This window comes from Oncorhynchus tshawytscha, linkage group LG06 (genome assembly GCF_018296145.1).
Source record: "Oncorhynchus tshawytscha isolate Ot180627B linkage group LG06, Otsh_v2.0, whole genome shotgun sequence".
Lineage (NCBI taxonomy): Eukaryota > Metazoa > Chordata > Actinopteri > Salmoniformes > Salmonidae > Oncorhynchus > Oncorhynchus tshawytscha.
The window spans coordinates 72102663-72117164 of NC_056434.1; the positions used below are offsets into that span (position 1 = coordinate 72102663).

Below are 14502 nucleotides of genomic sequence, written 5' to 3' on the forward strand. Positions count from 1 at the left end.
TGGGAGGGCATAGGCCCACCCACTTGGGAGCCGGGCCCACCTACTGGGGAGCCAAGCCCAGCCAAAAGTGCTTTATTATAGACAGAAATACTCCTCAGCACCCACCACCAATGTTCCCTCAAATGTTTTTCGTCACTGAGCAAATGTCATGTCTGCTGAGTGCAAACCTGAACGTTGTGAAAATTCTGTGCAACTTCCAGCAAACTTTTACTGTGAACTCTGAGGCTGTACCCACTTTAAGTTACAGTTTTAAAAGTGGCCAAGAAGGCTACTGTGGCTATTTGATCATGATGTAGGCCTACCAGAGTGACCTACCATCAAAAACAATGGAGAAAATGCACCCCATAACATCTTAACATAGAAATAGCTGTTCAATCATTCAGCCTACACTAGCAGCCAATGTGTGGTATTCAATGTAGGTCTACATTGAATACCACAAAAGTCTACAAAAGTCTGTGAGACTTTTGAAAAAAACACATGCAGGGCTTGATATCAACCTGTTTATCCACTTCTCCTTCAGACAAGGAGTTGACTGAAAATGATGCAAGAATCCACCTTATAAAATAAAATGCATTATTATTACAGAGAATCAGACAAATTATGCTACCCTCTGCCCATTGGCTACTTAGCTTATTGAAGCCTGTCTCAAGATACAACACTGCCCCTTTAAGACAAAAAAAAGGTATTTGTGTGGAGGTCCTGGGCTGGTATTGTTACGGTTGTTTGGCTGGTTGGGTGGTTTATGGTATAGAAATTAACATTACATTCTCTGGCAACAGTTCTGGTGGAAATTCCTGCAGTCAGCATGTCAATTGTACGCTCCCCTCGCATTGTGTTGTGACAAAACGGTACATTTTAGTGGCATTTTCTTGTCCCCAGCACAAGGTCCACCTGTGTAATGATCATGCTGTTTAATCAGCTTCTTGATATGCCACATCTGTCAGGTGGATATATTATCTTGGCAAAGGAGAAATGCTTACTAACAGGGATGTAACAAATTTCTGCAATAAATTTGAGAGAAAAATGCTTTTTGTGCATATGGAACATTTCTGGGATCTTTTATTTCAGCTCATGAAACATGGGACCAACATTTCACATGTTTTTATTCAGCATATATACACATTAGATATATATATAGCTACACATATATATATTTATATGTATACACACTGTATACACACTGTATACACACACACACACACACACACACACACACACACACACACACACACACACACACACACACACATATATATATATATATATATATATATATATATATATATATATATATATATATAGATATATATATATAGATATAGATATAGATATATATCTATAAATATATGGGTGATTATGCAACTACGGGCACTTCTATGTCCTCGGGTCAATTTTGGGGATTTTATAAAAAATAAAACAAATACAAATATTTGTATGTTAAGTTCACACTGGAATCACCCCATACTTTTTAAAACACCTCTCTATCAAGTATTCTAGCTACTTTTCAGATGCATTGTATACCTCAATTTCACTATTTTGCCCTTGTCCCTAACCCAGACTTTTAAGCTTCTACTACGTTTTTCTATGAGAAAACATTAATAATTACACATTATATAATATTATGCACGACAGAAAGAACTCAATTAAATAAAATCTATATCAATATTTATTGTGAGTGTGCATACAGAGCATACAGAGATCTTATTATGACAAATGTCAAACTTGATCATGCTTTATGGAAAGCTGAGAAATACAAAAAAAGGTATGATCGACTGATGAACAAAATGGAGAGACAAGATTCCCCAAAGACAAAGGATTGTATTGTTTCAAAATACCATCATTGCAGAGTTAAAACAAAAGTATAAAAGAAATTGCAGTGCCAAGGACAAACAAGGGGCTTCAAAAATGCTCAGACATCTTGAGAATGGCCTGGTCAAAGCCGCAAACAGAGAATTTAGCTTTTCAGCAAAGCAAATGAGGGCCAATGAAAACAGGCCGTCAAGTCTTCAATACTCCAGGAACAATTTGTGTAACCGAATTAGCACAGCCACAGGAGAACATCACAAGATTCTATGAACGTGATGACAACAGCAGAGACAACAGGGAAAAGGACACTAACGAGGAACAAGAAGAAAAAGCAGAAGTGCTTCTTGAATGGCACAATTCAGAACCTTTATCAGAAGTTTAAGAGGGAATATTCAGAAATTCAAATTTCCTACTGTGAATTCTGCAAAAGACATCATTTTGGTGTTGTCAAGGCAGCAGTACAAGATAGGGATACATGTCTCTGCAAAACCCACGCCAACCTCCAGTTCATGGCGGAGAAACTACAATATCACAAAGTGATCAGCTGCAGCAACGTTGAGAAAGTTAGTGAGTCTTTGTGCTGTGAGAACCTGAAGAAAGAGTGCATGTATAGAGAGTGCTCCCTTTGCCAAGCCAAAGAGCTTAAAATATCTGACTTTGATGCTGGTGAGCAGACATAGTGGTTTGAGTGGAAAAACAAAGCTGAAGAGAGAGAAGAAAAACAAAGAGGGAAACATGGAGAAGTTCACTGTACATTTGACAGTAAAATAAAAGGTATGTGGCACACTGCAGATTCTAATGGAGGACTTCTCCAACGGATTGAAAGAGAAGTTGGGGAAACACGTGTACAACATTCGACACCAATACTCCAAACTGAGAGAATTAATAGAGAATCTGGAGAAAGAGGAGATCATTGTGCATATTAACTTTGCAGAGAACTACAGTACCTGTGTAAATACACCAGTGAAATCCAGGCAGTTCACTTTGTTTTCATGTTTTATTTTTACATAGAAGTCATTTCCATCACACCTTGTCATTTCCATCACAACCCATATTTTTGAGGGAAATTAGTATATTATGTATAATTTACATACCTTTATTTGTTTTAGATATGGAAATCATACGGTTATTATCATAATCTCACAAAAAGGTTGGGTGGAAATATCTTATTTTTCATGATAAGTAAATGTTTTCAGCTGTCACCAAGGCAAGTTTATACATTCAGGCATCGTGTTGAATTATTCATATTAGGAAAACCTTAAAAATCACTTAAAATAATATTCAATACAAGTTCATGTACAAATGTATAAGAACTCCGTCATAAATCAATTGTATGATATTTGATTTTCAACAAAAATTGATGTTTAATGACATGATGGAAATGACATTTGTCTATGGCTGTCTGGGAAAAGGGACAAATATATATACATTCCTGAATAGTACGATCGTAGCCATTATCAGATATAGTTTCTAGACAAATCAAAGGCAAGTACAATACTGGTAAAATGGTGTTTGAATAAGTTTTACTTTCTGAAAGTTTGCACGGCCAAAGTGCCCAAAGTTGCAGAATCACCCATATATACACTCATATACACACATATACATACATTCATTGTATTGAAGCAGCTACAGTAATAGTCCATTGGTCACATGATTCTCCATTTTTTCTTCACAGTTTTGCAATTTTTAAAAACAGAGATAAGATTCATACATTCATACAGTGACATAGTACTATTCTGTTTAGTTTTCGTTCTAAGTTAAATGTATACATAATTTAGTCATTATTCATAAAAATCCAAATAACAGTCAGAGAAAAGGTCCTCCTCATTTTCCTCTGAACTGTACCTCATAGTCTTTCACACAGCTTTGTGTAGTCTCATACACTGGTGCGTGGCTTACATCAGTCACACCACTTGATGCTGTATCACATCTTTTTGAAGTATCCAACACATCTACATCAAACGTGTCTGGTTTGTCTGTATGCAGCAGCGAGCCGAACAGCCTGTCCCAGTGTGTGAAGTAGGGTGCGTAGTTGACCATGAACTTGAGATGGTGGAGGTCGTGGTGCGGAGATCCGCCATAGAGCCCAAAGGGTACCAGTCTGTGAGGGGCCCAGGGCAGGTCATAACCTGAGTGGTCCTCCACAGACAGCCAGATGTTCAGGGTGAAGAAGAACATCTTGGTGAGCGGGTGGCAGCCCAGCAGGTTAGGGTTCACTGCAGCAAACAAGCCCAGACTCAGGGTCTCCCAGATCCCAGAGTGCTCTGTGGTCAGGGCGAAGGTGGCTGTGTAGCGGTGGTGCACCTTATGGAAAGTCCGGTAGAGCCAGGGCACCTTGTGGTGCAGCACGTGCCACACAAAGTACTGCAGGTCAAAGAGAAGGAGACAGGCTAACACATCCCAGGCCACACGAAGAGAACCAGGGGCTTGGGCAGGGAGGACCACTGGTCTCCAGTACCAGTGCAGAACACTGAGGGGGAAAATGAACACAGCGTGGGTGTGCAGGGAGGTAGCCAAGCAGCTCCATGCCATTGCCCAGGTCACCCTGCTCTGTGACTGAATCTTGTAGCGGTGCACCAGGGCTACTCTGGAGGACAGGGTGTCCAGGCACAGGTAAGGCAGGCAGCAGCTCAGATAGAGTGTCATGGAGAACAGGACAGGGAACAAGGGAGAGCGGAGAAAGTCTTCTTGTGCTCTTATCTTGTCCCATAAAGTCTGTAGCAGGAAAGGAGAGGAGGACTCCAGTGAGGGCTCCATCTTTACTGATCGAATGGTCTTCAGTCTGCAGTAGAGGATGCCCTGCCTTTTAAAGAGGGTGTATTGTTACTCTGTGTGACGTTCTGCAGGTCCTTATGAGTCTTTTCCTGCTGGGGAACTCCGCAAGGAGGGAACGACATGCTTCACTCTCCAAACTATTTAACCCTCTATGTCTATGAACAACTGTCCTCAAATCAAAATGTCATTTTTCAAAGGGAAATAAAATTATGTTTAGGGTGACAAAATGCTTCAGACAACAAAGTAAGTCATTATTCATTAGTTTAACATAGTTGATAGTAACTGTTTTCAAATGGTCTACTATGACAACACCTTCCCACCCGCTTGAACCATAGGCAGGTAAATATATAATTTGATTACGTCATGGTCAAGGACTATAGTTTCCAACTGTGTGTATGTTTGTTTTGGTATCATAGTACCAACTGTGTGTAAGTTTGTTTTGGTATCAAGTAGACTACCCCTTCAGTCTTCGTGAAATACAACACTCTTTTCCTGTCAATGGCTTGACAAAAAACAGGATTTTATTTTTGTTTAAGGTTCCACCTAGTGTTTTAATAAAGTCAATGCATCACTTCACCATCGTCTCATGCAGGGATTGGCAACTCCAGGGTTCCCCAAACACGGTCCTGGGGCCACATTTTGTTTTTTCCCCTAGCACTAGACAGCTGATTCAAATAACCAACTCATCATCAAGCTTTGGTTATTTGAATCAGCTCTAGGGAAAAAAGCAAACGAGTTCGGGAAACCCTGGCCTAGCCCATGACTCTTGTGCGCTCTTAAAGGGGCACACAGCGATTTAACATTAACGTCACATCTCTCACCAGCTTTTTCTCTTTGAAAAGTGAGATGACGAAACATTGCTTTTGATTTCTTAAGGAGAAGAACTCGTATCATAAGATGTTTCAAACATTATAATAAAATGTATCTAAAAAAGCTAAGTCTGGTTATCAACTATGGGAACATGTCCTGGGTGCACTATCACCAAGAGGAGCTGAACCACACATGATGTCATAAAATAAGAAACCTTTACATCTGGTGTACAACACATCTAGACCTTGGACCTGAAAGAGCCTGCTCTCTGACCTTAATACACTTTAACCTGTAAGATGTGATACACAAAACCTCCTTTGGCTCTACGTGTTGACTCAACATCTCTGTGACTGCCAATTAAAATGGGTCCATTAGCAATCCACTGACGTGAATTATGTTTGCATTCATTTCTCAGAAATATCATAATATCATATATTAAGTAATTGGGATGATGGGTCGGTTGGTTGGTTGGTTGGTTGATTAAAGTTGATTGATCTTTAAATGTAAATGATATTGGAATGGTGTCTTCAATGACCATTCACTTCAGTCTCTATTTGCTAGAAACAAAACTATGGCTAGAAATGAAACTTTGATACTGCTTGTAAAGTGAGGCAGTAAACAGCATGAGCAGCTGATTGTAAAGATAACAATGTGGTCCATACAGTATAAAATCAGGAGAAAAGTCAGTGAGGTATCTAATCAGACACTCATTTGCTCTTGAAACTCAGAGACGACAAGATGGCTTTCTCTTGTCCAACTAAGAGGTAAGCTCTCGCTCTCTCTCTCTCTCTCTCTCTCTCTCTCTCTCTCTCTCTCTCTCTCTCTCTCTCTCTCTCTCTCTCTCTCTCTCTCTCTCTCTCTCTCTCTAAACAAGTCCTTGGTTCACCATCCATGTCTGAAATATCTCCCTTAAGTATTGTTAGTTCTAAACTATTTTGATTGAACTGTTGTCTTTTTTAAACCAGAATGGCTCAGAACTCCTTGAAAATTAAGCTGCAGGATTTAGAATGCCACTTCACCTGGAAGCTGGACTGCAGCAGATCTAAACTAGAAAGTCTCAGACATACCCTGATAGATATCATCAGCAGCGAGGGGGTTCAATGTTCCTGGACGGGTCATCTGTACAACCTCCTGGCTTACCTACACCACGCTTTGGGCTCCACAGAGGACGCTCTTCAATACCTGAAGAAGGCTGAAGAGGCCATTCGCCTAAACAGCCCAGACGACGTGGAGCTAAGTCTGGTGGTCCACTATGGGAACTTGGCCTGGGTGCACTATCACCAAGGGGAGCTGACAGAGAGCCAGACCTATGTGGAGAAGGTGGGGAGACTACTGAGGGACAACCCCTCACCCTGCCCAGGTGTAGTATGGGGAGAAAAGGCCTGGACTTTGAATAAGTTTGATGTAAGCAAGAGGAAGGAAGCGGTATATTGCTTCCGGATGGCCTTGAAAGGGGACCCTGAGAACAAGGTGCTGCGCTGTGGTTATGCCATAGCATTTAGTAAATCTTTTGAAAATAAAGACATTACCCCGAGGCTGCGATCTGAGATGTTGGCGCACCTACGGATTGCTAGAGAATTGGATCCAGAACATTTGACCATCACAGTGATGTACCTGCAGAGGCTTGCAGATAGCGGCCAGGTTGAGGAAGCACGTAAACTTGCAGAGGAAGTGATAGAGAAGCCTTTGGACAGCTTTGGTGGATTTGGACACTTACTATCATTTTTCAGAGATTACGTCTCTCATGATTCAAGCATTGACCTGGCAAGAAGGACCCTGGATAGACACCCTGATTCACGCCAACTGAAAAAGCATCTTGCGCAGTGTTACAAATGGAAGATTTTCTCTCCGGAAGAGAAAAGGAACCCAATGAGGCATATTCTGATTGAAAATGCAGTCAGCCTTTATGAAGAGTTGGTCACACTCTACCCAAAATCCCTTGCAGTTAAACTGGAACTGTCTGCCATGTACAAAGAATCTGGCAGAGTTGATAGAGCAGATAAGATTTTCGAGGACCTGCTTCTTGAAATAGAAGGAATGGAACCACAGGATTTACAAAAATTCTACAACAGGTATGCCCAACATCTGTTTTTTGCCAAACACGATGCTTCCAGGTCAATTGATTTCCACAAGAAGGCAGTAGAGATTATGCTACCCACTGGCCAACGTGACAGCAGTATTCGTGTTTTGTTGTCAAATGTCCATAACAGAGGAGACAGAGCTGAGGAAATTGTTGACTTTCTGCATGGACTTGATAGAGAAGGTGCTGTCAGCCAGTTCTAGACCTTTTTTTACAATAAAGGCTTGAATTAACCAGAACTGCTTGTCGAATCAGTAAAATTTGCATAACCTGTTTATGATTGATTCATGAGGAAAATATATTCACTATACCACTAGGACAAATCTAGGGCAATCTAGGACAAATTTTAATTTAGTACAAACTGAATACCTTCGTATTCCAAATGTCTGTGCTCAATTTTACTACTGGAATTGCTGAGAGATGCATGATCATCAATACTAACACTGGAAAGGAAATTCAAGGCTGAGAGTAAAGTCATAAATATGTAGGCCTAACATGACAATATCTGTCTGGAATCCACATTTTGAATTGAGTCTGTACAAGTTAACTGCGGACAATGTACTGCAGACAAACTAATATGTTATTTTAAATGTTTCATTATAGAGTAGAGAGGTCCTGTATAGCCTGACAGACAGACTATCCAGAACAATAGGATATATATTTTTTTCTTTCTTCACACTGGGCACAATACATAGAAAATGAAAATGTATGTAATGTGTAATATTATACTGTCTAATATCTTGTAAGTTCTTGTGAAAATAAAGGTGTTCTGTTCTATTAAGATATCATTAATTAAAGAAATACAGTAACAGCAAACAACAACAAGTCATTTTATAATTATAAACCACTATCCCAGTAGGTTACTAAAATGTCTTAATGCATAGCTGTGGATATCCAGTTGAAATTGTATGACTAAATACATTGACTGTTATCAGCTATGGTCTGAGTTTGATTGATTAAGGCTCTGAAGGTCATGGATACGGTACAAGGTCAGGGTCAGGGCACACGGTCAGAGACAGAGAACACCACAATACAGCACAGAATGTTTCAGTGGAAAGCAATGGGGGAATGAAGGGTGATAAGTGTCAGTTGACATCACAATACATCCTTCACCTTCTCAGAAGTTGCTCCAGCAATCACAGTATCATTGCTGCTGAGAAAGATTGGCCAACAGTACTGTGCAGTATTTCACTAATGTTTTAAGTTCTAAGGTATGTGACATTATTGAAATACAAATTACACTACACTCCCATTGAGCTCCTTGATTTTGTTCAGGAGGCTTCCTCTTCAGTTTTTGTCAGAGGAAAAACGGGATTAGATGTGTATACGTCACCACCTAGTGTTTTAATAAAGACAATGTATCACTTCCCATTGTCTCATGCATCACCACCAGTTCAGCATCCAAAATTAAGTCAACCTTCATGAAGAGGTGGTCGCACTCTACCCACAACCCTTTGCAGTAAAACTGAAACTGTCTGGCATGTACCAAGAATCTGGCAGCGTTGATTGAGCAGATAATATAGAGGATTTACAAAAGATTCTTCAACTGCTATTTCCAACATCTGTTTTATGCCAAACAAGATGCTTCCAGGTCAATTGATTTCCACAAGGCAGCAGAAATGATGCTACCCACTGACCGACGTGAGATCAGTATTCGTGTTGTTTCGTCCACTATCCGTAATGGAAGTAACAGAGCGGGGCAAAAAAACGCTACCTGCTGGAGACTTCATATTTTGGGCCCACTTCACACCTCTCGGTTCACCTCTCTCCCCTAACATAACTTTCATGCGCTCTTAAATGCGGCACACACCCATTAGCTTTAGTCTCTATTTGCTAGAAACTAAATCATAGCTAGAAATAAATCTGTAAGACTTGAGGCAATAACAGCCCATTGGAAGATAAGGATGTGGTCCATACAGAATAAAATCAGGACAGAAGTCAGTGAGGTATCTAATCAGACACTCATTTGCTCATTAAACTCAGAGATCATGAGGTGGCTTTCTTTCCCTAAGTGCATTTCTCTCTCAATCTATCCCTCACTCACTCACTTAGGCATTGTTAGTTGAACTAACTTAGTTCTAAACTATTTTTCATTGACCTGTTTGTTTTTAAAAAAAAGCTCTTCAACTGGTATGCCCACCATCTGTTTCATGCCAAACAAGATACTTCTATATCAATTATTTTCCACAAGAAGGCAGCAGAAATTATGTTACTTACTTAACACCATGACAACAGAAACCGTGTTTTGTTGTCACTTGTTCGTAATGGAGGAGCAGCTTTGGAAATTGTGGACTTTCTCAATGACCTTGATGGAGAGGGTACCGTTGGCCAGTTCTATTCCTTTTTTCCAACTATCTAGTATCTAGAACAATCTAGAGACAAAAATGATTTAGTAAAAACAAAATACTTTCACATTAAAAAGTGTCTGGGCAGAGTTTTAGCTACTGGGATTGTTGAGAGATGCATGATCATCCATACAAACATTTCAAAGTAAATTCAAGGCTGATGGTAAAGTATTCTAATTCCTGTAAACATGACAAAAATTTGTCTGGAATCTATATTTTCAAAATCAAATAAATAACAATTGGTCACATACAGGTGTTGAGCAGATGTTATAGCTGGTGTAGCATAACACTTGTGTTTCTAGCTCCAACAGTGCAGTAATATCTAACAGTTTCACAAGATAAACCCAAAATACACGCAAATCTAAGTAAGGAATGGATTAAGAATATACAGTTGAAGTCGGAAGTTTACATACACGTAGGTTGAAGTCATTAAAACTTGTTTTTCAACCACTCCACACATTTCTTGTGAACAAACTATAGTTTTGGCAAGTCGGTTAGGACATCTACCAGTCCCTCTTGCAGCAAGGCACCCCCACAACATGATGCTGCCACCTCTGTGCTTTACGGTTGGGATGGTGTTCATCGGCTTGCAAGCCTCTCCCTTTATCCTCCAAACATAATGATGGTCATTATGGCCAAACAGTTCTATTTTTGTTTCATCAGACCAGATGACATTGCTCCAAAAAGTACTATCTTTGTCCCCATGTGCAGTTGCAAACCGTAGATCTTTTGGGGCGGTAAGCAAATTGAAGTGAGTCTAGGGTGGCGGGTAAGGTGGAGGCGTTATAATCCTCGTCTAGTCTCTAAAAGCACTTCATTATGACAGAGGTGAGCACTACGGGGCGATAGTCATTTAGTTAAATTACCTTTGCTTTCATAGGTATAGGGACAATGGTGGCCATCTTGAAGCATGTGGGGACAACAGACTGGGATAGGGTGAGATTGAATATATCTGTGAACACACCAGCCAGCTGGTCTGCGCATGCTCTGAGGATGCGGCTATGGATACCTTCTGGGCTGGCAGCCTTGCGATGGTTAACACGCTTAAATGTCTTACACGTGTTGGCCACGGAGAAGGAGAGCCCACAGTCCTTGATAGCGTTCCCCGTCAGTGGCACTGTATTATCCTCAAAGCGAGCGAAGAAGGTGTTCAGCCTGTCTGGAAGCAAAACTTTGGTGTCCGCGATGTGGCTTTTTTTCCTTTTATAATCCGTGGTTGTCTGTAGACACTGCCACATGCGTCTCGTGTCTGAGCCGTTGAACTGGGACTCAACTTTGTCCCTATATTAACGTTTAGCCTGCTTGATTGCTTTGTTGAGGGAATAACTACACTGTGTGTATTCTTCCATATTCTCAGTCTTCTTGCCCTGGTTAAATGTTGTGGTTTGCGCTTTCAGTATTGCGCAAATAAAATAAAATCAAATGTATTTGTCACATACACATGGTTAGCAGATGTTAATGCGAGTGTAGCGAAATGCTTGTGCATCTAGTTCCAACAATGCAGTAATAACCAATGAGTAATCTAACCTAACAATTCCAAAACTACTACCTTATACACACAAGTGTAAAGGGATAAAGAATATGTACATAAAGATATATGAATGAGTGATGGTACAGAACGGCATAGGCAAGATGCAGTAGATGGTATCGAGTACAGTATATATATATGAGATGAGTAATGTGGGGTATGTAAACAAAGTGGCATAGTTTAAAGTGGCTAGTGATACATGTATTACATAAAGATGCAGTAGATGATATAGGGTACAGTATATACATATACATATGAGATGAGTAATGTAGGGTATGTAAACATTAGGGGTAGGTTTTAATAGTCACAGTGGGTACAACATCTCCTATGCACTTCCTGATAAATTAATTAATCGTATTTAATGACTCCAACTGAAGTGTATGTAAACTTCTGACTTCAACTGTATATGTCAGAGCGGCATTGGACTAATATACAGTGACATAGTATAGAGTACATTATATACATATGAGATGTGTGATGCAATATTTACAAACAATTCAAGTGGCTAATGTGTCAATATTATTTTCTGAAGCTACTCTGAACATATCCTAGTCCACGTGATCAAAACATTCTTGAAGAGTGGATTACGATTGGTCAGACCAGAGTTGAATAGTCCTCACCACGGGTGCTTCCTGTTTGAGTGTCTGCCTATAGGAGGGGAGAAGCAAGATGGAATCGTGTTCCGATTTGCCGAATGGAGGGCGGGGGAGGGCCTTATATGCATTCTGGAACGTAGTATAGCAATGGTCGAGGGTTTTAGCAGCGCGAGTACAGCAATCAATATGTTGATAGAATTTAGGGAACCTTTTCCTCAAATTTGCTTTGTTAAAATTCCCAGCTATAATAAATGCAGCCTCAGGATATGTGGTTTCCAGTTTGCATTAAGTCCATTGAAGTTCTTTGAGGGCCACCATGGTATCTGCTTGGGGGGGATATAGACCGCTGTGGCTATTATTGACGAAAACTCTTTCGGAGATAGTACGGTCGGCATTTGATTGTGAGATATTCTAGATCAGGTGAACAGAATGCCTTGATTTGCTGTATGATATCAATTAAAACATAAGTCGTTAATCATAAAACATATACCTCCACCCTTCTGCTTCCCGGAGAGATGTTTGTTCCTGTCGGCGCGATGTACTGGGAACCCAACTGGCTTTACAGAGTCAGACAGTATATCTCGAGAAAGCCATGTTTTCATGAAGCAGAGTATGTTACAATCCCTAGTGTCTCTCTGAAAAGCAATTATTTTCATATTGTGTCTGTAAAGGCATACTGCGGACGATTGTAGACAAACTAATGTTACTCTTAATTCTTGCATTATAAAGTAGAGAAACCCATTATAGCCTCACAGACTGACTATCTGTGTTTGTTTTTGTTTTCTGCACAGTGGGAACAATCGATTCTAGAAGCACAAGCATTTCGCTACACTCGCATTAACATCTGATAACCATGTGTATGTGACAAATAAAATTTGATTTGATTCTCTTTCTTGAATATCTGGTAAATGTGTAAGATATACTGTATAATACCTTGTAAGTTCTTGGGGAAATAAAGGTATTCTATTCTATTCTATTCTATTCTATTGTGTTTACATATCATGAATTCAATTAATACAGTAACAGAAAACAAGGCAAAGTAATTTTACAATGTACATCACTATCCCATGTAGATAACTAGAATTTCTAAATGGAGTTGTGGATATCAAGTAGCAATTTTAAGGCTTAATACATTGACTATTAGCTAAAGCGCCATTGAGGCCATTTTCATTTTGAAGTAGTCAATATTCTTCTTCTACGTCTTCTAGGAGTTGGCAAACAGACTGAAAGGGAGCATTCTGCCACCTAGAGTGGGTTGTTTGAAAAGGTATAAAGCTAAGGTTTGTAATTTACTGCCATATCCAGTTATGGAATGTTTGCTCACCAGTATAATTCATTGGAATATCCCTTCTGGTGACCCAGATGTAATCACGTGCAGTGATGCCAACTTAGCAATTTTGTTGCTAGATTTAGCAACTTTTCAAACTACCCTGGCAACTTTCTTTTCAAACAGCACCTAGCAACAAATTTAGCTACTTTAAAAAAATGTATTTAGAACTTTTAGCAACTTTTGAAAAGTGACTCAAACGCTAAAATGCACACATTTTCCCTCACACTCAGTCACAACACACGTGCCTGGCTGCAAAAATGCATTGTGAGTGATGTCAGCAGCAGGCGCTCAGCTCGTGCACAGGCAGCAGCAGGCCAGCAGCAATTTCAGCAAATTGCAAATCATTGTTGGCTGACTGCAGCAGCAGTAGTACAGGTTCGACAAGCCAGACCCAATGAATATACACTGCTCAAAAAAATAAAGGGAACACTAAAATAACACATCCTAGATCTGAATGAATGAAATATTCTTATTAAATACTTTTTTCTTTACATAGTTGAATGTGCTGACAACAAAATCACACAAAAATTATCAATGGAAATCAAATTTATCAACCCATGGAGGTCTGGATTTGGAGTCACACTCAAAATTAAAGTGGAAAACCACACTACAGGCCGATCCAACTTTGATGTAATGTCCTTAAAACAAGTCAAAATGAGGCTCAGTAGTGTGTGTGGCCTCCACGTGCCTGTATGACCTCCCTACAACGCCTGGGCATGCTCCTGATGAGGTGGCGGATGGTCTCCTGAGGGATCTCCTCCCAGACCTGGACTAAAGCATCCAACTCCTGAACAGTCTGTGGAGCAACGTGGCGTTGGTGGATGGAGCGAGACATGATGTCCCAAATGTGCTCAATTGGATTCAGATCTGGGGAACGGGCGGGCCAGTCCATAGCATCAATGCCTTCCTCTTGCAGGAACTGCTGACACACTCCAGCCACATGAGGTCTAGCATTGTCTTGCATTAGGAGGAACCCAGGGCCAACCGCACCAGCATATGGTCTCACAAGGGGTCTGAGGATCTCATCTCGGTACCTAATGGCAGTCAGGCTACCTCTGGCGAGCACATGGAGGGCTGTGCGGCCCCCCAAAGAAATGCCACCCCACACCCCTGTAAGCACAACCCCCACTTGTGGACGTCGGGCCCTCATTACCACCCTCATGGAGTCTGTTTCTGACCGTTTGAGCAGACACATGCACATTTGTGGCCTGCTGGAGGTCATTTTGCAGGGC

The 14502-nt window shown here is 40.5% G+C and overlaps 2 protein-coding genes across 2 annotated transcripts; one reads left to right on the forward strand and one right to left on the reverse strand.

Annotated features, from left to right (window-relative positions):
* Positions 1–1648: 1648 nt before the first annotated feature.
* LOC112253430 (cholesterol 25-hydroxylase-like protein) lies at positions 1649–4609 on the reverse strand. Its single transcript, XM_024425406.2, has one exon. The coding sequence runs from the start codon at positions 4561–4563 to the stop codon at positions 3631–3633; it is 933 nt and encodes a 310-aa protein (XP_024281174.1). The 5' UTR covers positions 4564–4609; the 3' UTR covers positions 1649–3630.
* A 1489-nt stretch (positions 4610–6098) lies between these two features.
* LOC121846721 (interferon-induced protein with tetratricopeptide repeats 1-like) lies at positions 6099–8248 on the forward strand. Its single transcript, XM_042323702.1, has 2 exons — positions 6099–6155; positions 6357–8248. Exons 1-2 carry the CDS (start codon positions 6130–6132, stop codon positions 7672–7674), a joined length of 1344 nt encoding a protein of 447 aa, XP_042179636.1. The 5' UTR covers positions 6099–6129; the 3' UTR covers positions 7675–8248.
* Positions 8249–14502: the final 6254 nt, after the last annotated feature.

What these genes read in the sequence shown, in the direction of transcription:
- LOC112253430 (XM_024425406.2), bottom strand. Translation starts at nt 4,563, where the DNA reads ATGGAGCCCTCACTGGAGTCCTCCTCTCCTTTCCTGCTACAGACTTTA.
- LOC121846721 (XM_042323702.1), top strand. Translation starts at nt 6,130, where the DNA reads ATGGCTTTCTCTTGTCCAACTAAGAG. An exon ending in TTCTCTTGTCCAACTAAGAG is followed by an intron (nt 6,156 to 6,356) that starts GTAAGCTCTCGC and finishes TTTTTAAACCAG; the next exon opens with AATGGCTCAGAACTCCTTGA.